At 36.9% G+C, this 26,918-nt stretch overlaps 1 protein-coding gene and 1 pseudogene across 1 annotated transcript in view; one reads left to right on the forward strand and one right to left on the reverse strand.

Moving 5' to 3' along the window:
• The window catches only part of TMX4 (thioredoxin related transmembrane protein 4), a 100,150-nt gene that overhangs the window by 31,557 nt on the left and 41,675 nt on the right, over positions 1-26,918 (forward strand). The window contains exons 3-4 of the mRNA XM_027840370.1: positions 24,620-24,665; positions 26,009-26,137. Coding sequence (XP_027696171.1) covers positions 24,620-24,665; positions 26,009-26,137 — 175 coding nt within the window. The remainder of the gene's footprint in view (positions 1-24,619; positions 24,666-26,008; positions 26,138-26,918) is intronic.
• LOC114026663 lies at positions 11,687-11,996 on the reverse strand (annotated as a pseudogene).

The following is a 26,918-nucleotide window of genomic DNA, read 5'->3' on the forward strand; positions in this document are numbered from 1 at the left end:
TTTGGAAGATCTACATTTAAAAACCCTAATCGTTAATTCAGTTGGCAGTTAAAAAAAAAAAGGCTGTGCAAGTTAGGCCTGAAATGTATAATAGATCTAAGGAAGGATATTTTCATTAAAAACCATCCTCAGTGGGGCAGCCTCTTTGTCCCTTTTATAGAGGCCTTTGAATACCAATCATTTCTGCTGCTCTGCTTTTTAAAAGGAGGAAAAATTATGGTTGCTTTTGTGTATGTAGGGGGGTGGTTGATTATGCATGTTATGCATGATTTGGGTATTAGAGATCCATGGTGGAGGTCATATTCTTATAATTATACTTTTGCTGAGAACTTGTACTTAACATGGTTATCATTTTCAGCCCAGTGAAATTAGGTGTGAATGTCATCAGTTAACGAGCAGCCAGAACATATTATATGTTACAAAATACTTGGAAATTTAGCTGGTTTGTTTAAATTTCAGTCATTTGAATAAATACTTCATGAGTTCACATCATGATAGAAGAAATAAATTGAAGAATTCATAATGGAAGCCTTCATAACTTTAAAATATAATTGAATCCATTGTTTCCATCCAAAATTTAGAATTACAGCCAAAATTTTGACAGTGTGCACACTAGGATGACTTTTGTTAATAAAGTAAATTAAGTGAAGAAACATTGAAAACACTAAATATGCAAATGCATATATATTTTTATTCAATATTACCAGCTTAATATAATTGTGCTAACTAAAAAAGATAATCATTGACAAATATTTGAAAAAAAGTAAATGAAGGAATTGACAAAAACTCAATTTTATAATATATCACACAAACTAAAAATAGCAAAGAAGCAAATATTTTAGAACAAAACAAATTGAGTGTGCCCTTCAGAACAGATTGCAGATAGTGACAACTTTAAAAAGAAGCATTAAATTCCTCATTGTTTTGAAGTAATTAAAACTTTAACCTTGAGTTAATAAATTAACATTTCAAGAATATCAGAATGTTTGGCCTGATAGAATTTTCTGCTTTTAATTAATGATTCATTATGTTGTTGTTTTTTTAAAATGGTTCTTATATTACCTTTAAATGGAAATATATTGCTATAAACAAACCAGAATTAGGAATGAGAATTAACAAATTGCTTTTATAAGAAGACAGAATCTTTCCTGTTTGCTTTCTCATGACTAGATCAGAAAGATTCTTTAAGCACTTAAGTTATTCCCTGGTTTATTTTGTTTTGTTTTAGGTTAATCACATTCAGAGGCTGACTTACTAAGATATTAATAATCATCTTAATAGCTTTTAAAATCTTTATTCCAATTTTAATGTCTAGTTATGGGTTTAAAACAGCCAATTGAACAGGCCTTGAACATAGCTAATGGCTTCACTGTGAACATGTTTGAGTTTCCGAGCCCCTGTAGATTTCTTAGTGATTGAACTATTCTCCTTGCTTTAGCCGTAGTAATTCCTAATTTATTATTGAACTTTACCCCTCTTTTGCCTGAAGGAGAAAATCTATTATATTGTTCAGATATTTGATTCAGCATAAAGGCAATACAATTCCCCCAAGAAGACTCAGCCTAGAAAATTCTAATACTATACATTGCTATGTGTTTACTTACATCTGCTCATATGTAGGGTATGTGCAACTGTGTACATCGAGGTATATATTGTTTATATTTTGTTGTTGTTATTCAGTTGTTTCAGTCATGTCCAACTCTTCATGACCCCACTTGGGGTTTTCTTGGCAAAGATACTGCTGGAGTGGTTTGCCATTTCCTTCTCCGGCTCATTTTATAGATGCAGAAACTGAGGCAAACAGGGTTAAGTGACTAGCCCAGGGTCACACTCAACTAATGAGTGTCTGAGGCTGGATTTGAATTCAGGAAGATGAGCCAACCTGACTCCAGGCCCAGTACTCCATTCACTGTGCCACCTAGCTGCCCATATATTGTAGATATACACAAATGCATATTGCACATGTACACATGTACAAATACATTTGTGCATATACATTGTATGTATATGTGCAAAAGTGTACATATAATATTAGAGATCCTATACCTAGGAAGGGAGATGGAGTGAATCAAGCAATGAGAATGAGCAGTTGATGGACAAACCTCATGTTTCACAGCTCCTTTGGTATGCACATAATATCACAATATCTAGAGGAAGGCCTTTAGCAAAGTGGGAACTTTCCTCCCTGGAAAATTTTCAGGAGGATGTGATGCACAACAGGTACATGAGATAAGACAGTAGTGACTGGTACCATTGGCATTAAGGGATCTGTGTTTGGCTTGTGCTGTTTAACATTTTATCAGTGACTTGGCTAAAGGCATAAATTACATTCTTATCAAATGTTTAGATGACATAAAGCTGAGTGAGATAGACATGTTGGATTATAGTGTTAGCTTCAAGATCTTGATAAGCCAGAAAACTGGTATAACTCTAATGAGATAGAATTTAATAGGAATATATTTTAAGTCTTACATGTAGGTTCAAGAAACCAACCTAACTACAAGGAGACTGGAAGCATAATTAGATATAATTTGTCTGAAAAAAGATCTGGGGATTCTAGTGTACTGCAGAAATCAATGTGAAGCAACAGTGTGATATGGTAGCCCAAAGAGCTGATTCAACCTTAGGCTACTATAAGAGAGGCCTGGCTTCTGGGAATCAGACAGTGATTGTCCTATTGTATTCTCTGCTCTGGTCACACTATGCCTTGAATATAATGCTTAATTATGGACAGTACAGTTTAGGAAGAACATTAATAAGCTGGAGAACATGCAGAGAAGGGCAACCAAAATGGTTGCTGTCTAGTTCATGCCATGTGAGGATTAGTTGAAGGAACTAGGGATCTTTTAGCCCAGAGAAGAGAAGGGTCAGGAAGGATATGATAGCCATTTTCAAGGACTTGAAAGACTTTTTTGTGCAAGAAAAATTGGACTTATTTTATTTGGTGTCAAAAGGAGGAAGATGGAACACTAATGGAGAAAATAGTTCATCATAGAAAGGTGGACAGATCTTTTTCATTCATCGAGTTTCACTTCTAAGTACTTTTGGCAATGTTCTGGCTTAACTTAAAATTTATTTTTCCCTCCAGTCTGAGGTGAAACAGATATTTGGCAAGGAGATCAAGTGATTACAAATTGAGGCAATATTTATACATCATTACTGGGGTTAATTTACCTTGGTTAAGCTTCCTTAAAAATGGTGACGTTCTATGTTGATGTCCATCTTTTATCTATTTCCCGTTTTCCCACATTAATAACTTTTAAAATAGGTTAGACTAGAGTTACTTTGACTACAGGCTGTATCTTCCTTTCATTTTGTCCTTTAATTTGACATTGATTTTAATCTTTGCCCTAACAAGTCTGATTATACACAGGCACTTGGTGCAGATATGACTCCTTCATCCTTCAGTCATTTTCAGTCCAAGATATGGTCAGTTTTAAATTTTGTGTTATTTTTCATTGTTCACCATGTTCCTAACTCCCTTCTTGAAGAAGTAAGCATGAGGTTTCTCTATAGGTTTATCAGCCTCTGTTCTCTCTCATTTATTTCTCTTGAACTTTGTTCTCCAACATAATTTTTGTTATACTCTCTATATTCATCTTTTCATTTAAATCCTAGATTATTAAAATACTTATTGATTTAGTTTGAATAGTCTTGCTGAAGGCAGCTAAGTGGCACAATGGATAAAATCAGACCTCAGACACTTAGTAGCTGTGTGACCCTGGGCAAGTTACTTAACCCTGTTTGCCTCAGTTTCTTCATCTGTAAAAAGAGCTGGAGAAGGAAATAGCAAACCATTCTAGTATCTTTGTCAAGAAAGTCCCAAATAGGGGCAGCTAGGTGACTCAGTGCATAGAGCACCGGCCTTGGATTCAGGAGGACCTGAGTTCAAATCTGACCTCAGACACATAACACTTACTAGCTATGTGACCCTGGGCAAGTCACTTAACCCCATTGCCTAGCCAAAAAAACAAACAAACAAGAAAGCCCCAAATGGGGTCACAAAGAATCAAACACAACTGAAAAGACGAAAGTCTTGCTGAATTATTTATGGAATTTAACTACTCATTTTAGTATAGTATTCGTATATATGTGTATGCATATATATATGCATGTGTGTGTGTGTGTGTGTGTGTGTGTGCTATATTATAGTTTATATAGTATCTAGAAGAATATGTAGTATACATGCACACCGGTGGTGTCAAGCTGAAACAGAAATGGGGACCATGAAACCATATCTAAGGATCTCTATGGGCTTTATATTGACTTAGAAAACTACATCTTAACATTATCTGTGTTCTATTGTATTTATGTTTATTTTATTAAAATATTTCCCAGTTACATTTTTTATCTGGTTCAGGCAGCACTTGGTAGTGTTGTAGGCCACATGTTTGACATTTCTGATGTATACTATAGTATATGAGTAAACATCTATTTTTATTTATGTTTAAATTTAAATATACATTTAAATGCAAAGCTGATAATTCTGTATCATGAATATAGATACTATACTATATGAATATATTATATATGGTATAGGAATAATTATATATATTATATTGTATATAACTATATTATAGGAATCAATACATGTTTATTCCCATATAATATCATCTTTGCATTTAAGTTATATTCAACATATTCAATCAATACATATTTATTAAATGCCTGTTACTTGCCAGACACTGAGCTATGTTGTTGTTCAGACATTCACTCATGTGGATTAAGTCATGTGGATTCTGCAGTGGATTAAGACAAACAGAGGTTAAGTGATTTGCTCAGAGTCACACAGCAGGTCTGTGTGTCTGAGGCCATGTTTGAACTCAGGTCTTCTGACTCCAGGCCCAGTCCTCTATACACTGAGCCATCTAGCTGCCTCTAAGTACTGAGCTATGTACTGGTGATCAAAAGACTAAAAATTAAATAATCCTATCTCTGAAGAAGTTTGCATGGAAAGAACACGTACATATAAGAATATGACAAAATGATTAGAGAGGTATCCTCTGAGCATAGAAAATCTGGGTTCTACTCTCACCGCTGACATATGCTATCTGGGTCGCCCTGAGCAAGTCTTTTAATCTCTCCGTGCTCTAGGCAATTTTCTTAAGACTATAAATTGCAGAGAAAATATTAATCTGTATTTGGTGGAAGAAGTTTCCTTCCCAAGGAGTACCCTAAATAAATAAAATTATAGGTCTGGTTCAATTCCTGTGTATCAGTAAATAGAGAATAAATATAAGGTAGCTTGGGAGAGGGGACTAGCAGTTGAGGGAGCAGGAAAGGCTTCATATAGAAAGTTGTCCTTAAGCTGCACCTTGAGGGAAGTGAAAGATTCTGTTAGGTCTAGGTGAGAAGGCAGTGCTTTCCTGCTTAGAGAAGGGCCAGGGCAAAGGCGCACAGATGACAGGTGGAGTGCTGTGTGTGAGAAACAGAGAAGGCCAGTTTGAACAATAGGGTGGAGAAAGGGCAGTAATGTAGAACGAGGGCAGAAAGTAGCAACCAAGTTGAGAAGGAGGAATTTATATTTGATGCTAAAGGCAATAGGAAGCCAGTGGAGATTTTGAGTAGGAATGAAATGGTCAGACCTGTGCTTGAAGAAAATGATTTGTGGAGGTTGGATCGAAGTATGAAGACTTGAGGCAGAGAGTCTCCTCAGAAGCACACTGCAGTGTGTGAAGCAAGAAGAGATAAGTGCCTGACCTAAGGGGCTGGTTATGTGAGGAGGCTGAAGGGGTCCTATGTGAAAGATGTCTTGGTGGTAGAAGTGGCAATATTTGGCAGCTTTTTGGATATATGAGTGAGTGAGAATGAGGAGTCAAAGGTGATGCCAAGTTTACAAACCTGAAGACAGAAAAAATTCCATTGTTTCTTAATTTTGGTTACCCAGTATCCATTTTTTGAATTTTTAATCCCTAGCTACCTTTCCTCAACCACTCAGATTATTCCCTTTCTTCTGACATCAGGCTTTTCTTCTTCCTTGTTCTTTCTTCTTTCCTCACCTCTAATCATAACTGATTTTAATATTGGCTAAATAATACAAAAATAGGCTTAAAGAATCTGTAAATGCATCTATGTCAGTACTCTCTATAGATGTACTTTGTGTCTTTTTCCTTGGTGATGTCATAATAATTAAATAATAACTAGCACTTTTAATAATAACAGTTTACATGTATATGTAACCTACTATGTAACCAGGCATTATGCAAAACATTTTGAAATATTCCTCCCAACAACCCTGGGAGGTAGGTGCTATTGTTATCCCTACTTTACAGATGAGGAAACTGAAGCAAACAGAGGTGAAGTGATTTGCTCAGGGTTCCCCCACTATTAAATATCTGAGGCTGGATTTGAACTCAGATCTTCCTAACTTCAGGCCCAGTGCTCTGTTGTATCTATTGTACCACCTAACTGCCTCCAGCTATATAAAACTTCATGATTTGCAAAGCTACACATGCGTGTGTGTATGTATATGTATATATACACAATCTCATTTGACCCTGTGAGGTAGGTAATATTAGGTTTATTTTTCAGATAAGGAAATTGAGAACCAGGGAGGTTCAGTGATTTGTCCAGGGACCCATGGACATTAAGTGTCTAATCATGGTTCAAACTTAGGTCTTCCAGACACATTTAACAATCTATCCAGTACACCACTTAGGAACCCCCATTTCATGTAGTTGTGCCCCAGAGCCATTCGCCAGTTGATTACCAACTCTCTGGTCATGAGCCTATCTGAATTCACTGAGCTTTTCCTCAAAAAACAGACACACAGTCTGTTACTGAGCCTGCATTCCAAGTCTTTTCAACTTAGAATTTCTCAGAAGTGGTCCCTTAATGTCATAGACTTTGAGATTATAGTGTTTCTTCCACAATATTATGAGGCATCATACTATATAGTATGACTGGTGAAAAAATACACATATTGGAAGTTAAATATGCTGTATTCACAGTGAATTTAAAAATGATTTTTAAAAAATGAATGACAGTTGAATGAATGAGAACACCTACCTTCTCTTAGTATGGCTACTATTGAGTTGGTGCTAAATGATCATCATATTAGCTACCATTTGAGACATAAGAGATAGTAAGGACAAATGGACTCAATTCAAAGTTTTATAAATAATTAAATTTCAATTCTGAATTTTCAAATCAAATGCTAGGCTTAGATTACTGTTTTGATGTTAAAGTTCAAGGAGTCATTTGATAGTTAGGTACTTCTAGGACCTAAAATGAGCAATAGAAAATTATTAAAATAATAATAAATTCTTCTTACATTTAAAAGCTTTCCAGGGAGGTACCCAATGAAAAATTTCCATTTAGTTAATTGTCTCCATTAATTTTCTGCTTCATTATAGTTGCCTAGCTATAGCAATGCTTTCATTGCTTCTAAGGGAGGGCATCACTTTTTCATGTAAATTAAGTTTATAAAGAGAGAAACAGACTTTTGATGGTGGTTATGATTGAATTCAGCCTATAATTTAAACATTTCTGTCATAACTTTTCTAATTTAATACAGAAAAATCTTAGATGTTTTAGAACAGAAAACAATGGAACTTCAAACTGAAAAAAAAAAGATTTTAAAAAGGAAAACACATTGCAAAGACAGCTGCAGTATATAATCTCAGGATAAGAACAAAGTCCAATGACAATACAACTCTGCCATAAGGAAATGGTTTTACTCCGCTGAACTGTAGATCTGGGTACATTTCCTTTATGTAGCAAATACTGTGTATAACAGATGATGTTTCAATTAGGCTTATTTCTTGCAATTAATTTTAATGAGAAGTGACATGAATTTTCTGTTTTATGCATTTGAACTTGACTCCCAAGGACAAAGAATACCATCTGTTCCTATAATGGCAGCATACGTTTCTTATTCATCTCAGAAGTTAGAGGTTAAACCAAAATCTTGCCAAAGTCATGACTGAGCATTGTGTTTAACAACCACCTCAGGAAGGAGACTCTGGTCCTTTACACTGAAATTTTCGGTCCATTCCTTAAAGTTTTTTCTCAGCAAAATCTTTGGGCAGGCAAGGCTTATGGTAATGTGACGTGGTGGAAAGAACACAGAATTGAGGGGTAGGGGTCAGAAGACTGAATACCCACTGTCATTAGCTAGCAAATGTCTTTGGTAAGTCACTTAATCTCTCTGCTTCAATTTCTTCATCTACCAGTTGAGGATAATAACATATGCCTTTCTTGACTCACAGTGCCATTGTGAAGACCAAATGAAATAATTTAGGTATTTTTTAAAAAAAGTTTTCAAAGAGGTAGCAGTACTTTTCAAATGTAAGTTGGTATCATTATGGTGGTTAGGAACTCCTTGCATCAAGACAGATGACAACTCAGCTATAACTTACAGTCTCAAAGAGTTGCCCTCAATTTCGAAAGGATAAGTGATTTATGTGTAATCATAAGCATAATATGCATTGGAAGAAGAAAGAATAGTGACCACTTTTCAGGTATTAAAGTTATGAAGAAGGCCAAAGACTGGATATTGATAAGGGAAATTTGGAAAGACATGTGGAGAATATAAAAGAGGAGAAAAGGTCTAGACTCAAAAGAGCAGACTGAGTAGGGCTCAAGGAGAAGGATCAAGAAGAAGGAAGAGATAAACTCCTCAGCAGGTTTATCTCTTTAATAAAGGGATTGGAATCTATGACCTCTAAGATCCCTTCCAGCTCTAAATCTATGACCCTGTGATGCTCGGAGTCAAGTGGAAAAAGAAAAAAAAACCGAGGAGAAGAATATCGTTGTTGTTGTTCGTCCTTCATTTTGGAAGAGGACCAATGACATCATGGGGTGATTGCCTGACTTGTGCATGAATTGGAGTTAAGAGAAGTAGAGTCATACATAGTCATCAGCCTCACTCTCTGTTCTAGAATCATCGAAGTACAGTGGCAAGACAAAAGTTAGGACAATTGATGATGGCCTAGGATGCAGTGGATGACCTTGGTGTCTTCTATGTCTGACCAAGCTCTTAGTGCTCCACAGTGCATGCTTCAGCCACCTTCATGGCTGTTCGAGCAAATTGTTCTCATTTGCCCCTTCCATCAGGGAAATTCTTCACATATTGGGAGACATCCCTCTAACTCAGTGATGGATTTGCAGCCTGTTGGTTACTCTTAACCTGATTTAGTCCATTTGCCAAGATGGTGCTACTGGAGTATGGCCACTGCTCATGCTATAACTTCTTCGAGCGACAGGTCAGAGTTGGTGAAAAGTGGACACCAAAGGTGGATGAGCAGTCCTGAAAAGGACTCAGCAAACCCTCATACCAGAAGTGCTAGTCTTTTCTGAACACAAAACTAGAAAAAAATATAAATTTTCCATTATGTGGTTAAAACAACCACACAATAACTCTAGAAAGATCATTAAGAGGTTTCTTTCTAAAAGTATACAGAGGATGAAGATAAAAGCAGAACTTAAATGAGAGAAGTGACATTTGGAAGAACAAGCCTGAAACACCATGGATTAAACCTCCCCTGGCTCCCTTCTCCTCTCTCCCCCCACCCCAGTAAAGGAGCTTATATTCTGAAGGGGGAGACACCATATACAAGTAGATTAAATACAGAAGGCATATACAAAGCAGACAAGATAACTTTGGATGAGAAAGTACTAGCAGCTGGGCATAAATGGAAAGTTTTTGGAGAAGGTGACACTTGAAGGAATCTTTAAGGAAACCAGGGATTCCAAGAGGCAAAGGCAAGAAGGAAGAGCATTCCAGGCATGGGACTTCTAATAAGAGGCACAGCAACAGGCCAGTACGACTGGATCACCAACTGTAAGAAAAAACTAAGGTGTGAGAAGATTAGAAAGGTAGAAAAAAGTCAGGGTATGAAGGGCTCTAAATGCCAAACAGAAGAATTTATATGTGATCCTGAAGGCAAAAGAAAACAATTGGAGTGTGTTTAGTTTAATAAGTGATAGATCAGCACTTGAGGAAAATCACTTTATAATTGTCTGGAAAATGGATCTATCATAGACTCTGAAGGAGCCCTCTACCTGATGGATTGTAAGAGAAACTGAGGAGGAAAAAAAAAGCAAAACTAACTCATTCTTTTGAGACGTGAAGGAGTTGAGGAGGAAGCAGAGTGGATGAGTGAGGTCAATAGATAAAGAAGGATTCAAGGAGAAGGAGGAGTAGACGAGGAAGGAAAGAATAAAAGGAGCTAGAAGGATTGAGATTAGAAAAAAGAATTGACCTGAAGGAGAAGGACAGAAGGAGAAAAATCAGGAGTAAAACGAGGAGGAAGAGTATTCACAGAAGGAAAAGGTAAGCTAGAGTCAAGTATCATGATGTTAGCAAGGTGAAAAGGAGAGTGATAACTCAGATTAGGGCAGCAGTTCTCCAAGGAAGTTGCTAGCGAAAACATCAAGGACTGAGGAGAAAGTAGGGAAAAATTTTCAGTAACATGCCTAGAGTTTGTGGTGTTTGTATTTTGGCCACAGCTAAGTGTCTTCTTAAAGTCAAAGTACAGCATAGTCTTTTTGGTGATATTAGAGGTAAAGGGGCTTGAGAAATACTTTGCCACACTCCAGGTTATGTAGAAGTATTCATTAAAAAATAATAATAAATGAAGAGGTTTAATGAAAACAAAGAAGAAAAGCAAAGAAGAGGCAGAATCTGGACTGAATCAGGAGTTTGGAGGATAGAAGAATGATACAAAGAAAGGGGAGAAGGACCATTGAATCCTTGGGTTCATATCTGTTGCTTATGAAACTCTTCCCAAAGAGTCAGGGATTAGATACTTTTAGAAAAAACCATATACTTGTCAATAATAAACAATAACAAAATTTTAGAGTTTGGAGTCACCTCAGTGGTCATCTAATCCAATCCCTATAAAACAAGAAATTGACACTATGACATATCTAAAATGTGGTCAACCAGCCTTCACTTAAGATCTTCAAGAAGATGGAATCCACCTCTTGTCAGGGTGGCTCATTCCAATTTTGGACTACATTATTTATTAGAAAGTTTGTTCCTGGGGGCAGCTACGTGGTGCAGTGGATAGAGCACTGGCCCTGCATTCAGGAGGACCTGAGTTCAAATCCAGCCTCAGACATATAACACTTACTAGTTGTGTGACCCTGGGCAAGTCACTTAACCCCATTGCCTAGCCAAAAAAAAAAAAGAAAAGAAAGTTTGTTCCTGACATCAAGCCTAAATTGGCCTTTGTGCAGCTTCCGTTCTTTGTTCCTGGTTCTTCCCTCAAAAAGGATTAAAATTTTGTAGTTCCTCCTTGTGTCACCTTTAAATATACTTGAAAATAGCCATCCTGTACCCCTCTTCTCTGCCCAAGTCTTCTTTATTCGGTGCTAAATATCCCCAGTTCTTTCAACAGATCATGTGATATGGTCCCATAACCCTCTCTGAGATCTCTTTTGGACACTTTCTGTATTGTTGATGTACTACTTAAACTCTGGTGGCCAGAATTGCAAACAGTTCTCCTGGTAGTAGCCGGGCAAATCACAGTGGGACGATTTCCTCCCTATTCTTGGGAGCCATGCTATTCTCCTCCTCCTCCTCCTCTTCCTTCTTCTTTTTTGCCTGCATATTTATTAAAGACAACCACTTACACAGCATATTAAAAAAATACTTTCCCACCTTACACAAAAGTCTTATGACATTGGGAACAAAAAACACCACCACCCAAGCACACAGAAAAAGTTAAAAACCCCCAGTCTAGATGGGCTTAATCTTGAAATGCAAGCCAGTAAGACTGAAGATTAAACACTTCAGGTCCTGGACCAGGTGATAAAGCACTCGCAAACTTTCAGGATCCTTGGGCTGGTTCACATCAATAAGGAAGCCAATTTTGGATGTGGAAAAAGAAATGTGCTGGTCTCCAATTACAAATTTCAAGCTCCTGCCAGCCCACCCTGTTGGTCAGAGGCCACAAAGCATCATCTTCTTTTGTTACCTCACTGTCATCGATGATTCTCTTCGGTTTCTCCATCACACTCTTATGGACATAAGCTTCTCTTCTGATCATGACATCATTTTTGTTTTTTCTTTCCAGTTTTTTTTTTTGTTGTTTTTAGCGTTTAGGCAATTGGGGTTAAGTGACTTGCCCAGGGTCACACAGCTAGTAAATATTAAGTGTTTGGTCTGAGGCCAGATTTGAACTCAGGTCTTCCTGCCTTTAGGGCCGGTGCTCTATCCACTGCGCCACCTAGCTGCCCCATGACGTCATTTTTGTAATTGGTGTTGTTGGCATACCTCAGTTTTCCCTCTGGCTGAAACTCACACTCTGGGAACCCGTGGCTGAACTTGCCCTTGTGCCCCGCATAGTAGTGCAGGTAGAAGTCGCTGGTCATGACCAAGCCAAGCTGGGCCTGAATCTGCAGGATGCATGGTGGGATGAGAGTCTGCACAGTCGCCCCCACTAGCCTGATCTGCACCACCTTTGCCTGCACCATGCTCCCACTCTCTTCTGCCTATGCTCTTCTAAAAACAGCCCAATATCGCATTAGCCTTTGTGGTTACAACGTTGCACTGCCAACTTCCATTAATCTAGCAATCCACTGCAACCCCTAAGATCTTTTTTCAAAACAACTATTCTACCGGTGTTATCAATGAAATATTCCAAAGTAAGAGTAAGAGCAAGAAGAAATTAGTACTTGTGGTTGGAGAATCCTTGATCAGGGATAATGAGAAAGCTATTTGTTGAATTAATAAAGAGAGCAGAGAAGGCTGCGTGTGTCCACAATTTGAGAGTCCCGTTCTCCTCCCCCCCCATCCCCAAGGACTTATCAAACCTAATAACTACTACCTACTTTTGGTGATTCATGTGGGCACAATGTTGCTGTCAGAAGGAACCTGGAAAGCATTGCTAAAGAATATAAAGTCTTAGGCAAGAAGACTTTAGAGACATACATTATGGTTCTATAACTGTTGACCATTCAGTGTAGGGCTTCAGAAGATAAAAGCTAATTTAGTAGCCACATCTCTAAAGGAGCTGAGAATTAGGAACATATTCCAGAAGACAAAGGATGTAGACTTACATTGAAGAATAATTTACTCAACAAAATTGAATATAATCCTACAGGGGGAAATGAACCTTTAATGAAATAACAGACTTCAAAGCATTCTTGATAAAAAGACAAGAGCTGTGTAGAAACTTTCAAGTTCCAACTCTGGTGTTGAGAAAGTTTAAAAAGTCAAAAAGGAACACTCATAAGTTATTAAACAAGGATAAACTGCTTACATTGCCATCCTGAGAGAGGAGAATGATGGGACAGTAGTTCCAATGTCTGTGGAGAAGTCAGTAGACGAAGTTGATAGTTAGAGGTGACTCCAGCTGCATGCTTTCTCATGGCTATACATTATTAAGATATTTAAATATGTATGTCTTTGTATTGCTTGTTGAACTGTTAATAAATTACATAGCCAATAGCATCTCCTTTGTGCATTTGGGAAGAGGAGAATATGGCAAAACAGGTTTTTCTGATTTATTTATAACTAGAGTAAGACTCAGAGCTAATTTACTAATTAATGAAATATATTATGCATTTCTCTTCATTTATGAGAAAATAACAGAGCATGCTCTTCGATTCCCTTAGAATAGAGAACTTAAGACAGAGAACTAATAAGAATATGAGCCAGTAGTGAGGGGGTGAGTTTTGGTGTGGTGGTCACCTAGTTTAAGAACCTGATTCTCACAGAAGCTACATAAGTAGAGGTGTAACATTTAAAAAGAGGCATAATTTCTGGACAGTTAATCATTTTATTAATCATGCAGGCAACAAGTAGTAAAAGAGGTCAGTGACACTCTTGAATGCCCAAGACTGCCTCATAGAATCTCACTCAACACTTATATGCCCTTGGAAAAGTAGGTTATCCTGAGGGTGGCAGTCAACTCTGATTGGTTAACAATTAGTGAGAGAATGAATATTATCATGAGATAATGACATATACAAAGAAGCAAATACGAAATATACAGAAGGCAATCAGGAAAGGTCTCATCTAACAGGTGACGCTGGGCTGAACTTTGAAGGAAGATACAGATTCAAAGAATCAGAGGGGTGAGGGGAATACATTCCAGACTTAGCAACTAGTACACCACCTTGGTTAGAAATGTCAAATGCCAGAAAGCGAGGAAGGTATAATATGCCTGGAAAAGATAAAGCTAGACCAGAATGTGAAAGGTTTTGAACCTTTAAAATTCATTCAATCCATATTTATCACTTAGTTGAAGTCCTGGTAGCTGTTACCTACCAACCCCCCAGGGCACTCTTCTTTCTTCCTCAGTAAGTTCAGTGGCTGCCTGGCTCATATTCTCTTTCCCCTCCCCAAGTCCTGCCCTCGTACTAGGGAACTTCAGCATACATCCTGATACTCCCCCAAACACTCTACTTTCTTGATTCCTAAATTTATTCATTTCCCATGACCTATATTTCTACCCTCCCCACATATACACATAGACATAATCATGCCCTGGATCTTACCATCACCCACAAGTATTCTACTTAAATGTTCTGAAACTCTGAAATTCCTTAACCTAATCATAATCTTTTATCATTCCATCTTTCCCTCTTCTTTATAACCCCTAACCATATTCTTCATCTTGTCCATCAACTCCAGTTCCTTACCCTCTCAGTTCTTTCCCAGTCCATCACCCTGCACTGGCTACACCATCTTCTCTTCCCTATTTTGACCCCATGGTGAACCACCCTTCAACTCTACTCTTCCTTGTCCCCTTAGCCTATCACTGATCATGCCTTCCCAAGCCCTACCCTTGGATTAATTACTTCTACCATTCCCTGCTTTCCATCCTATTTACATGCTGCTGAATGAAACTGGAGAAAATTGTGGAACTGTACCGTTGTGGTCAACTACAGATTTATGTTATGTACTCTCAACTGGCCCTTTACAACCATTTTACATCTCCTTAATGGATTCACTCACCACAGCTATTTTTCCAAACCTTTTTATCCCTCCCTGAAACCTCCCCTCACTACTCTTCCCCCAGCCTTCTCATCTGAGAGCATTGCCTCATAATTCAAGGAAAAAATTGAGGCCATTTGCAGAGAGCTTCCTCTTACCCAAGTGAAATAATGGAAGGGGACTGCAAGAATTGGCAAATATGATTGCTAAGCCAGTGTCAATGATTTTCATAAGACTGTGGAGAATAAGAGAGGTGCTACTAGACTGTATATAACCAATGTTTTCCTGATTTTGACAGAAGAGAAATGTTGAGGTCTAGGGGTGCTGAGAACCCTGAAATTTAAGGGCAGAAGACACGGATCTTGCCTTGAAAGAATTTGACTTAAGCCTCCTTTCAGTCAGAGACAAGGTTTATTAAAACATTGGTTGAAATGAGGGTGGGGGAGAGTTTCCAGGGCCTGTACCCCTTTAGAAGGGGAAGTTTGCAAACTCTAAGTTACTAAACTGATGACCATGATTCAAGGCAAAATTCTGGAACACATTATTTGATTTCTGATTTGTGAGTGCTTAAAATACAGAGTATCACCATGAGCTAGCATGTATTCATCAAGAACAAAAACATGCCAGACTAACCTAATTTCCTATTTTTTAAAATAAGGTTACTAGATTGGTAGAGCAAAAGACTGTTATAGATATAGTATACCTGGATTTGAAAAAAAAAATTGATCACTTAGTCAATAAGAATTTATTTAGGGCTAGGCACTGAAAATACAAATACTAGCAGAATACAAATACTCCCTGCCCTCAAGGAGTTTACATTATAATAGAGAAAATAGTCTATAAAAGGGAGCTGAAAAGGAGTAGGGGAAGGGGAGGGGAGTTACTCCACTCTGGGACATGGTAGTCCAGTCAGTAATGCATCCCTGAGAGAAATGGACCGCCTTCTTAAATTTGAGGTTTTAGTAGGACCTAGACAATTAGAAGGTGAGGCCTCAGGGACAGAGGGTACGTCTAAAGTGAGAAGTCATCCGGGGTAAAGTGAGCTTACAGGTAGGAGAGGTTTCAGTGGCGTGGTTGACAGAGCCCTGTGGAGATGACTCATGATTGTTGATGTTGTCCTTCGGGACAAGATGGAAAGATATAATCTGAATGACAGTAGGTACATGTAGACAGATTCAGAAATTATTGAATGCCTGGGTTCAAAGAATGACAATTAGTGGATCATTATCAACCTAAAGGGAGATCCCAGTAGAGGGCTCTGCTAGACTTTGCACTATTTTCATTATTATGATGAGTGACTTGATTAAAGGCATAGATGGCATATCTATCAAATTTTTGAATGACACAAAGCTGGGAGAGATAGCTAACATACTGGGTAGGGATAACTGAGCCATGTCTCATGCCTTAAAGTCAACTGCTCAAGTACAGGAAGGGGGAAGTATGGCTAGATAATTCATGTGAAAAAGGTCTAGGGATATCAGTGATCCTCAAGCACAACATGAATTAATAATGTAAAATGACCACCAAAAATTACAGTAATCTTAGAAAAGCATTGTGTTCAGAATGGGAGAGGTTATAGTAAACTGCCCATATTGTAATCTGCCTTGTTCTGACCGTATCTGAGAATTGTTTACCTTGAGACACCATATATTAAGAAGGATATTGACAAAGGTGAGCATACTGGAAAAATGTTATCAGGATAATGAAGAGACTAAAAACCATGGACTACAAGGAATGGTTAAATGAACTAGGAATGTTTAATCTGGAGAAGAGAACACCTTGAGGGATGAGGAGAGATTTGATAGCCACCTTCAAACATTTGAAGAGCTGTAGTGTAGTAGAATCAGACTTATTCTGTTCTCAATGCCAGAGGACCTAGAGGTAGATTTTAGCTCATCCAAAACTGAAATGGACAGCTTCATTGGGTAGTAATTTCTCCCTCATTATAGGTCTTCATAGGGTGGGGACTGTTTTTATTTTTGATTTTGCATCCCCAGAGCCTTGCACATAGTAAGTGCTTTATAAAACTTGTTGAATAAATGAATGAATAATGACTTGGAGCCATTATAAAGATTCGTGTTCTATTAAAGGTTAGACTATAGAACATCTGGCTTCCTTTATGACAAGGGTTTTATATGGTGTGCTGTCACTTCTCCTTTTTCTCTTTTCTCCAAGTCAAAAAGTTTACTTTTAGGAAGTGTTTTCATAATTTAGATTAACTATAACTATATGATTTTTAAAATCATGTTTTAAAAACACAGAAAGTATATAATGGTGAATTAAGAATAATAAGGGAGGAAAATGTCATAAAGTTTGTATTTCTGTAATGGAGAGCATTGTTGAGTATTTTTTTCTCCAAAGGAACTATTTAAAATTGTGAGAAGAGTGTAAAATATTATTTCTTTTCTTGTTTCTATGGCATTCAAACATTTTTGCGTATCACTCTGGTGAGATGACAGTTTCCATGTATTCAGTTTCTTCATGTTCACTGTTAGAGAAGGCTGTAATACCAGGACTCTCTTAATTCAGGTCTGACATGGGGATAAAGTGGAGCACGAGCAAGTCACTGAAAATTTAACAAAAGTAGGTTTACTTTGCCCTGACACAGCAAGAATATGCAATAAGGATACAGTGACATTTAGATTCTCTTCACTTAGAACCCCTCATCTCCATCTGAAAAGGCATCTGAGTCATCAGCGTAATGCATATTTGGTAATGCACATGGCAACTTGTGTGGCCTTCAGAAATCCAAGGGACCTAGATCCACTTGACTGGGGACTTTTTATGCCCTTAGTTGTCTAGGAATCTGGGTCAGGGAAGCAGGGGACAATTTCAAGATGGTTTGGTCTCTTTTTAGGAGAAAGTAATCTTTGGCTCAGGAGCAAAAGAAGGAGGAGTCAGCCTACTGTATGTTGGGAATGGTGCGAAAAAAGCTTTTCTAGGAAAATGCTAGCAATTATTAGTTCTGTCTCATTCATATTTTGGTATAATTCTTTTGCCTTGACTCTACCCTTTGATTTTTTCAACTTTGCCACAGATTTCTCCAAAGAACTATGCTATATCTCCTTAGATTTATATTCATGTATCTGACATCAAGTTACTTCTTTTTCTACAAGTCATAGTCAATCTTTTAATAGATATTTTTAAAGTTTTTCATCAACTGCCACAATTGCTAGGAGTTGTATTTATCTTATGAAACTTTACAGTCAACATTTGTATCCTTACCTTTAGCCAATAGTCATAAAAACTATATTGTAAAGGTAGTCTTTTAAACTGTATGGTTATTTGTAAAGATAGGTTAACATGCAACTTCTTGAGACAAATGTTAGTGTTTTAAATGATAATTGGTATATTGACACATGTTTCTTAATGCAATTTAGGAAATGAATTGTGAATATACAAAATTGCTTATAATGCATATGTTACAATGCAAAAATTACATACATAATATATATATATTTATTTATACACGCACACATACACACACACACACTTCTTTTAAATCCCCTAAAGGTGTTTCAGAATAAAATTTTTCAGGTATGAAAAAAGACTTTTTTGTATATACGTTAGCTTTTCAATTTAATGAATGGTGATTATCTTTTGCTTCTTTGTGAAGTCAATTACAGATAATTGCCTTGGGTAATGATTCAGCTTTTAAAATGAATGATAGCAGGTGGCATTTCATTGTTTTTAGAAAGCAAAACCTTATTTCAAGATGCAGTTGTCCAGAAGGTCATCTACTCTGAAGTAAATGGCTTTAAATGTCCTGATTTCAGCTGCAGGTGAGCAGAGGACCTAATTATTAGACAGTAAAGAATAGAGGAAAAGATAAGAGGAATTAAAAAGTTTATCTGTTTGCCCTCCTATCTCCTTTAATCAGTCACTGAAATAATCTATATTACCAAACAGAGAAAACTCATGGACTGCAGTTGCTTAAGGCAGTTAAGTTACTCCAGTAGACAAAGAAACAGAAAGTGATTCTGTTGGAAAAAATAAATAGGTTTGCTATCTGTTTGTGAAGAACTTAGAAAGGAGGGGTGGGGGCATACTTAATTAAATCTAGCAAACATGTATTAAGAAATTACCATGTACCAAACACCTATCTAGACTGGGGGGAGGAGGAGTATACAAATTATAAGAAAAAAAAAGATCCTTGGCCTGAATCAGTTTCTATTCTCAATTGGAGCAGGGATACAGGTGAGTGTATTAGAAAGAAAATTTAGGATGGAGTATCAATAATTGGGAGATTAGGAAAGGCATCTATTATAGCCCAGGTGACACCTGAGCTGAGCCTTGCAGGATTCTCAGAGTCAGGGATGAGGAAGAAATGTGATCCAAGCTGGGGACCAGCTTGTACAAATGCATGGAGGTGGGGAGAGTGAATATTCAGCAAGTAGGGTATGAAATAAAGCTAGAAAGATAGAGCTTGATTGTGGGAGCCTTGAAATGCCAGGGAAGCCCCCTGAAGGTTTTTGAGTGACATGGTCATACCTAGGATAATTATTTAGGCAGGCATGTGAAGAATACTTTAGGGATGAGAGAGACTGAAAAGAGGGAGGTCAATTAGGAGACTATTGTGTAATACAGGCAAGAGGTGAAGAAGCATTATAGCTATGTTAGTGGAGAGAAAGAAGGTGTCGGATTCAGAAGACCGTAGAGCTTTAAAGAAATGTTGCAGAGAATCAACAAGAAATTTGGTAACTGACTGGGTGGATTGGAGGGAACTGTGGGAGAGAGGGATCTCTGAGGTTATGACAAAACAGCCCTTAAGAGATCATTGGTAACATGAGAGAAAGCAATTTGAAGGGAGGCAGGGTCTAAAGCTAAAGTTTTGAGATTAGACACTTCTCCCAAATTCTATTGTAAGTTTAAAAGTTTTGGCCCACGGATCATGACATTAGCATCAAATACCATTAATGTGGTTTCATGTGTACTAGATACTGGCCTTGCTCTTAAACAATTTACAGAATCAGAGCTCTAGTTTTAAAGCCAGAGAAATTCAATTGAGGGAAGGGCACTTTGGAATATCACCCGATGGGACAAGGGAAGACAGAGATGCCAAAACATTGCAAGGCTACTCATGGTGTTTGCCACTGAGGGGGTACAGAGATGCTACCAGATAAGACATTCCTATTTTGATGAAGTATTCTTGCCAAGTGCTAAATTCAGTTATTTCCAAATTGTAGAGGGAATACAAGTACTATCAGTGTCCTCCAAATTTAGGCTCCCTGGAACAAAGCCTGGGTTGCCCCACCCTAGTTAGAGGTCAAAGTAGAATTTTTTTTAAAGCATTAGAGGTAGAAGGTACCTTAGAGAGCATGTAATCCAGCCCCCCCCCCCCCCCCCCCCCCCACATGAAGAAACAGCTCCAAAAAGATTATATGATTTGTCAAGGTCAGCTATACTTACAATTACAAAAAGCCTCAGAGATATCAAACAGAAATATAAAGGCTGTACATGGAAGCAAAGCTCTGTAGGAAGGTAATTGCTTCATTGATGGTATATAGCAGAATTCAGCAATGAAAGGATTGATTTGCCGTAAGAGGGACTGGAGTGTGGGTGGAGCAAATGTAGATAAAAAAGGGATTGGGTGGAAAGTTATACTTGTTCTCAAGTGTCTTGGATCCTTTCTAAATCCTCAGGTCTCTCAGGAGCACTGAACATAGGAACTGTCTGGGAACAAATTCCTTAGATGACAGTACACCGTTCCTGCAAACCCCAGTTAGGCAAGGGGCAGAATAGTCAATACTTCTATTCAACCTACCATACAGGCTTATTCTCTCTCCTTTCTCCCCATAGGTTGTTTGCTCATGTTTTGCAATGTGAACACCCTTTCCTACAGTTCTCTTTTCCTTGCCAACACTGTATTGGTGGTGGTGGTGGTGGTGGTACTAGAGTAATTTACCCAGACTAGGAATCTCTAATATTAGAATTATCAGAGAAGGTGCAGCCCAGCATTAGTAGGGGGTGTTTCCTCATCTTTGAGTTCCCTATACCAGTAAGATCACAGTTCCAGTCTCTTATCTGTTTTATTACTACTATTGCAACAGTATTTTTTATTTTAATTGAACATTATTTGACACCATTGTGGGGTTAAATAGACTTTTTGGGTCTTGTTTAGACTGAGATGTTGCTTCTGTAGGAAAATGTGTTTTTGAATTTGAAAAAAATTGACATAATGACTTTCAGAACACAACTTGTTCGTAAGTCAGACACTGTCTATGACCAGTTGGAGGCAATTAGTACACAGTTTTGCATTCAGACATTCAGGATGTCACTGGCAAATAAGAGTAAAACTTTAGAAAACACCTTCTTTCTGGCCTGACCTTAAGAAAAAGAACATTTGAAACATTTTAGCGTTTTTTGAATAATGTACCAAAGATATATGAGTATATTAGCACTGAAAGTAGAGGCAATGCAAAGATTCATAGAAGAGACATTTACCAAGGTCTTTCTATGTGTGATGTACCACGGTAAAATTTTGGAAAAGTTAGAATGATAAATATAATACTGTGTCTGTCCTTAATGAGTAGTACAGTAGAGAATAGGGGTCCGTAATCTAGGATCTATAAACTTGAAAAAAATGTTAATAACTATGTTCAACATAATTAGTTTCCTTTTTAATCTTTCATATTTTATTTTATGCATTAAGAAACATAATTCTAGAAGGGGTTTTACCACCCTGCTATTGTATGGAGCGTGACACAAAAAAAGTTAAGGAACCCATAGTCCACAAGTGCTAAGATATGTGCAATGATAGTCTTTTAATACTCTGAGGGATCTGTGATTTCATTGGTATATCAGGGATGGGGAACCTGTGGCCTTGAGGCAACATGTGGCCTTCTAGGTCCTTGGGTGTGGCCTTTTGACTGAGTCCGAGTTTTACAGAACAAATTCCTTTATTAAAGGGGATTTATTTTGTGAAGTTTGGATTTAGTCAAAGGGCTGCACTTGAGGAACTAGAGGGCCACATGTGGCCTCTAGGCCATAGGTTCCTCACCCCTGGCAGAGGTATTCACTTTCTTTTCTAGTGAATACTGTAACCTACTCTTGTATTTTTATCTTGGTAATATTTCTTTATATCTTATCCTAAACCTCTGTATACCCAGTGTGATAGAGGTATTTCTATGGATTCCAGTTTGGCTCTACTAAATAGTAGAGCTTGTGATGGGAAAGCAGTGTGAGATAAATCTGGAAAAATAAGTTGTAGTCAAATTGTGGAGGACCTTGTCTGTCATGTTCAAGAGTTTGGACTGTATTCAGTAGGCAATGAAGAACTGTTGAAGGGTTTTGAGCAATGTAGTGACATGGAATCATAAAAGCTCAGATTGGGAATGGCCCTCAAAGAGCATCTAGTCTAATCCTTACCTAAACAGTAATCCCTTCTATAAAAATCCTTAGCAAATGGCAATCCCAGCCTTTGCTTGAAGACTTAAAGTGAGGCAGATCCCACTCTCTTTCCAGCCAATCACTTTCATTTATGGATAACTCTTAATTATTATTATTTTTTTTTAAGGCAGTTGGAGTTAAGTGACTTGCCCAAGGTCACACAGCTAGTAAGTGTCAAGTGTTTGGTCTGAGGCCGGATTTGAACTCAGGTCCTCCTGACTTCAGGGTCAGTGCTCTATCCACTGCACCACCTAGCTGCCCCCTGATAACTCTTAATTATTGAGAAGGCTTTCCTTACATCAAGTCAAAATTTGCTTCTTTACAACTTCCACTGACTATTCCTAGTTATACTTTTTGAGACCAAACAGAACATGTCTGTTTCCTTTTCTATATGGCAGCGCATCAAATACTTGAAAGCACTTACCCTGTTCTGTCTCCTACCCCCAAGTCTCCTATGGGTTAATCCCCAGTTCCTTCAACCATGATCTCAAGGCCCTTCACAGTACTGATCGTCCTCCTATGGATGCACTTCTGCTTATTAATTGATGTCTATTAAAATGTAATACCCAGAGCTGAGCAGAACAGAGCGAAATACAGCAGTGCTTTACCTCTTTTATTCTGAAAACACTGCCATTTTTTTTTTTTTTTGCGAGGCAATTGGGGATGCGTGACTTACCCAGAGTCACACAGTTAGTAAGTGTTAGTTGTCTGAGGCTGGATTTGAACTTAGTTCCTCCTGACTCCAGGGCTGGTGCTCTATCCATTGCACTACTTAGCTGCCCCAACACTGCCATTCTTAATGTAAAGTTCACCTTATTGTTTTTGGCTGCCTTACCATTCTATTGACTCACATTGATTTTGTGGTCCATTAAAATACCCAGGTTTTGTTTTTTGTTTTCAGATAAGCTGCTATCTAGCCATGGTATCTCTATCTTGTTCTTGTTTCATTGATTCTTTAAAACCAAGTATCTGACTTCTCATTTATCCCTATGCTATTTGTCTTATAGAAGCAGCCCTGTGTTCTGTCCTGCCAAGATTTTTTTATCCTCCTCTCATCAAATATGTTCGCCTTTACTCTCATATTTCTGTTATTTGCAAGTTTTGTAAGGCCTTTGCTATAAGAAGATTCACCCCAACCCTAACCTGTCAACGTTGTACAGGTTGGGTGATGGGACTTAGTGATCTCATGTTTGAAGACTGCAGTAGTTCATTCTCCCATTAGCTTTCCAATCTTCTTTCTGGCTTCTCAGACAGTGTTCTCCTCCATTTCAGTTTGTCCTTTTTGGTACTACCTAATTAATCTTATACTATTCATACCTTGTCATTCTTCTTTTCAAAAACAATGATACACCATCACATTTATCACATACTTACTGACTTCTGTTGTTGTCCCTGTCTCCCACACCCCAGAACTTGCCTGTATTTCCAGTACTAGATTGTAACTTTCTTGAGGTTAGGGATTGTGTTTTTACAACTATATGTATTCTATACAGTAATTTATTATTCATCATAGGCACTCAATAAATATGTTGAATGAATGGATAGTTAAACTAAAAATTCTTCATTTATTTAGTTTATTGCCATTAACAGTATATTTTGGGGATTTTTAGTGGTATCACTAGAACAAATGTCTTCTTCATTCAACCTTCCCCATGTTTTTGTATCTCCATTGCTTGTGCTATACATATGTTATAAAAGAAATATGAGCAATGATCTAAATTATGTATCTCCTTATATAGTGTGTTTCTCCTTATGTAGGAGATATGGATCAATGGAAAAGTGCAATGGAATAGAGAAAAATAAGTTTCAGTGTAGCAGTTGCAACAGTTTACCTTAAAAAGTGCCTTTGTGTTTTTAGTCATTGTAGAAAGCATAAGAACATTGGGTTTGGAGACTTACGTGATCTGTAACATTACCTAAATCAAAAAGTTGTTGTGAGATTCAAATGAGATAACACAAAGTACTCTGTAAACCATATCAGCTATTAGAATAAGAATATTGAATTAGTAGTTATCATTGACATAGTATCTAACTAGTCCTGGGATCACTAGTGATCAGCAGTTAAATATATGCCAAGTCATGAACATAAGAAATTTTGATAGAAGTGTGTAATAGTAGTAGAAAGAAAAAGTGGTAGGTAAATGGCCATGCATAGAATTAAATCATGTGCCTTACTACTATAATGCTAATGTACATCAAAAGACTATCATGATTTTGGTGTAGATACAATTTGAAAAAATGCTTAATTCTTTCTATTTGTTTTTAGAACTGAAAACTAAATGATTCAGATACTGTCCTACTAAGTATGACTTTTCATGTGGTTTCTTTTATTTTCCTTAGGTTTGAGTGGCCGATTCTTTGTCACTACACTTCCAACTATTTTCCAGTAAGTTTATGTATCAAATGAATAACAAAACTATTCACTTCCCAGTATAAGCAGAAATCACTCAATAAAATGTCAGCAACAAATCCTATGTCTCCTATAATCACCTTTTTTTGAGCTTTGTGCTGTCCTGCTCTGGATTTGTACAATTTAACAATTTCTTCATTGTTGTATTCCATGTGAAGGTCAATTTGAGAGTTCACAACTTTCTAACACCCATTTTAGATCACAAACTTTGACTTTTAATATAATTTCTTAGGACTTGATATGATATCCTTGACCAGTACACCTTTCTGAAAAATGATGAGAATTCATTATGCTTCATGCAATAAGTCATAGGCTTGTAGGCTGTAGAAGGTCTTCTAATTTATTCCTCTGCCATCATATTAAATATACTAAAAAGCCCAGAGATATTAATTTCTACCTATTCCCTATTCCTCCTTAAGAAAAGAAGAATTAATGGGACTGTATTAGCTCATTCCAGTGATCATTGCTGGGCAGATTCTGAAGCAGCAATTTACCACTCCATTTAATAAGGACAAGTGATGCAGGATTTGTTATGTGGACTTTAAAAACTCTTAAAGTCAGTGTAGCTCACAAGTTTTCTTTTTGTTTTTCATTTTCAGGTACATTATTTGGGTGAGAACATACTTCCTTTTGGCTATAATTCTCAAATCTGGGCCAGTTAGTTGGCAAAAGATATAATTTTAGAAATGTGAAAATTGAGGATATAAATACCATCAATCAAAACAATTAAAATATGTTTGTATCTATATGTATGTGTGTATATATGTATGTACATATATATATGTTTGTGTATATATATATGTTTGTATGTATGTGTGTATATATACACATATATACTTTAAAATAATTTCAAATAATTGGTAATAGATTTAATTAGATAAAATAATGATTAATAAAAATTCTAGCATAAGCTTTCTTTATTTAAAAATCTGGAAACTTTCATTTTTACTAGATAACAAGATCATAGGTACTTTTAAGTTTATAATTTTGAGTATAATAATTTTCTCTTTGAATATTTTTTCTTATTATTCTATAGTTCACAGATAGATCTACTAAATTATAAATTCCTTTAGGTTCAGAACTGTGTATGTGTGTATATGTACATATAATATGCATATATACATACTTAAGAATGTATGTGTGAATAGATACACAAATATGTTTTAAATCTTTGAATCTCCAACTGTAATCTCAGTGTCTCATGTATAGTCAGGACTAAGTAAAATTTTATTTAATAGAATTGAAATGAAAGCAAAATTCATTTGGTTTTATGATATCTTGTACTATTAATGGATGTTTATTTTCTCTCACACTTGTAGTGCAAAGGATGGAATATTTCGCCGATACCGTGGTCCAGGGATCTCCAAAGACCTTCAGGATTACATCTTAGAGAAGAAGTGGAAAGCAGTTGAGCCTCTGGCTGGATGGAAATCCCCATCTTCTATAATGTAAACTATGGCTTTCTTTTACGGAAAGAGATGATTATAAATTCACATAAGAGATATATTGGGAACCAAATTCACAACTTTTTAGGCTCCAAAATTCAGAATTTCCTGTTTATACAGCCTAAGCAGAGCATAGACAGCAAACAGTGCTCCTTGCTTGTTCTGAAACAAGTGTATGTATACTGCAGCTACCTTTCAGATTCCTATTTGGCCTCCCTGTGGAGACACTTTGAAGAGTAACGAATGTTTATGCATATTTTAGACAGTGACTGTGCTGATTTAATGTTAACACGGAATTTATAAATCTTGCAGTAAGTTGTACTAACATTACCTCCTTCATACAAAACTTGGATTTGTGTACCATTTTCAGTTTCTTTTACCTTTGAATTAATTGGAAGCATGAAATCAGTTAAAATATGTAATGTATCTTTTTTGTTCTGTAGATAGTCTTTGGAGCAGGTGACAGAGTTTTAAGACATCTAGTGAGATAGTAAATAGAGTGCCAGACTTGGAATCAGGAATACCTGAGTTCAAATCTTGCCTTAGATCCTCACTAGCTGTATGAATCTGGGCAAACTACTTAAGCTTTCTCAATCTCAGTTTCCTCATCTATAAAATGAGGATAATCATGAGATTCTATATGTAAAGCTTTGCAAATGAAGAACTTATTTGCAAATAAGTTCTTATAATCATCACATTCATTTTATTATTATTATTACACTTATAACCATTTCTTTTACTACTACTACTACTACTACTACTACTACTACTACTACTACTACTA

Source organism: Vombatus ursinus, unplaced genomic scaffold, assembly GCF_900497805.2.
Source record: "Vombatus ursinus unplaced genomic scaffold, bare-nosed wombat genome assembly UNPS02014841.1, whole genome shotgun sequence".
In the NCBI taxonomy this organism is placed as follows: domain Eukaryota; kingdom Metazoa; phylum Chordata; class Mammalia; order Diprotodontia; family Vombatidae; genus Vombatus; species Vombatus ursinus.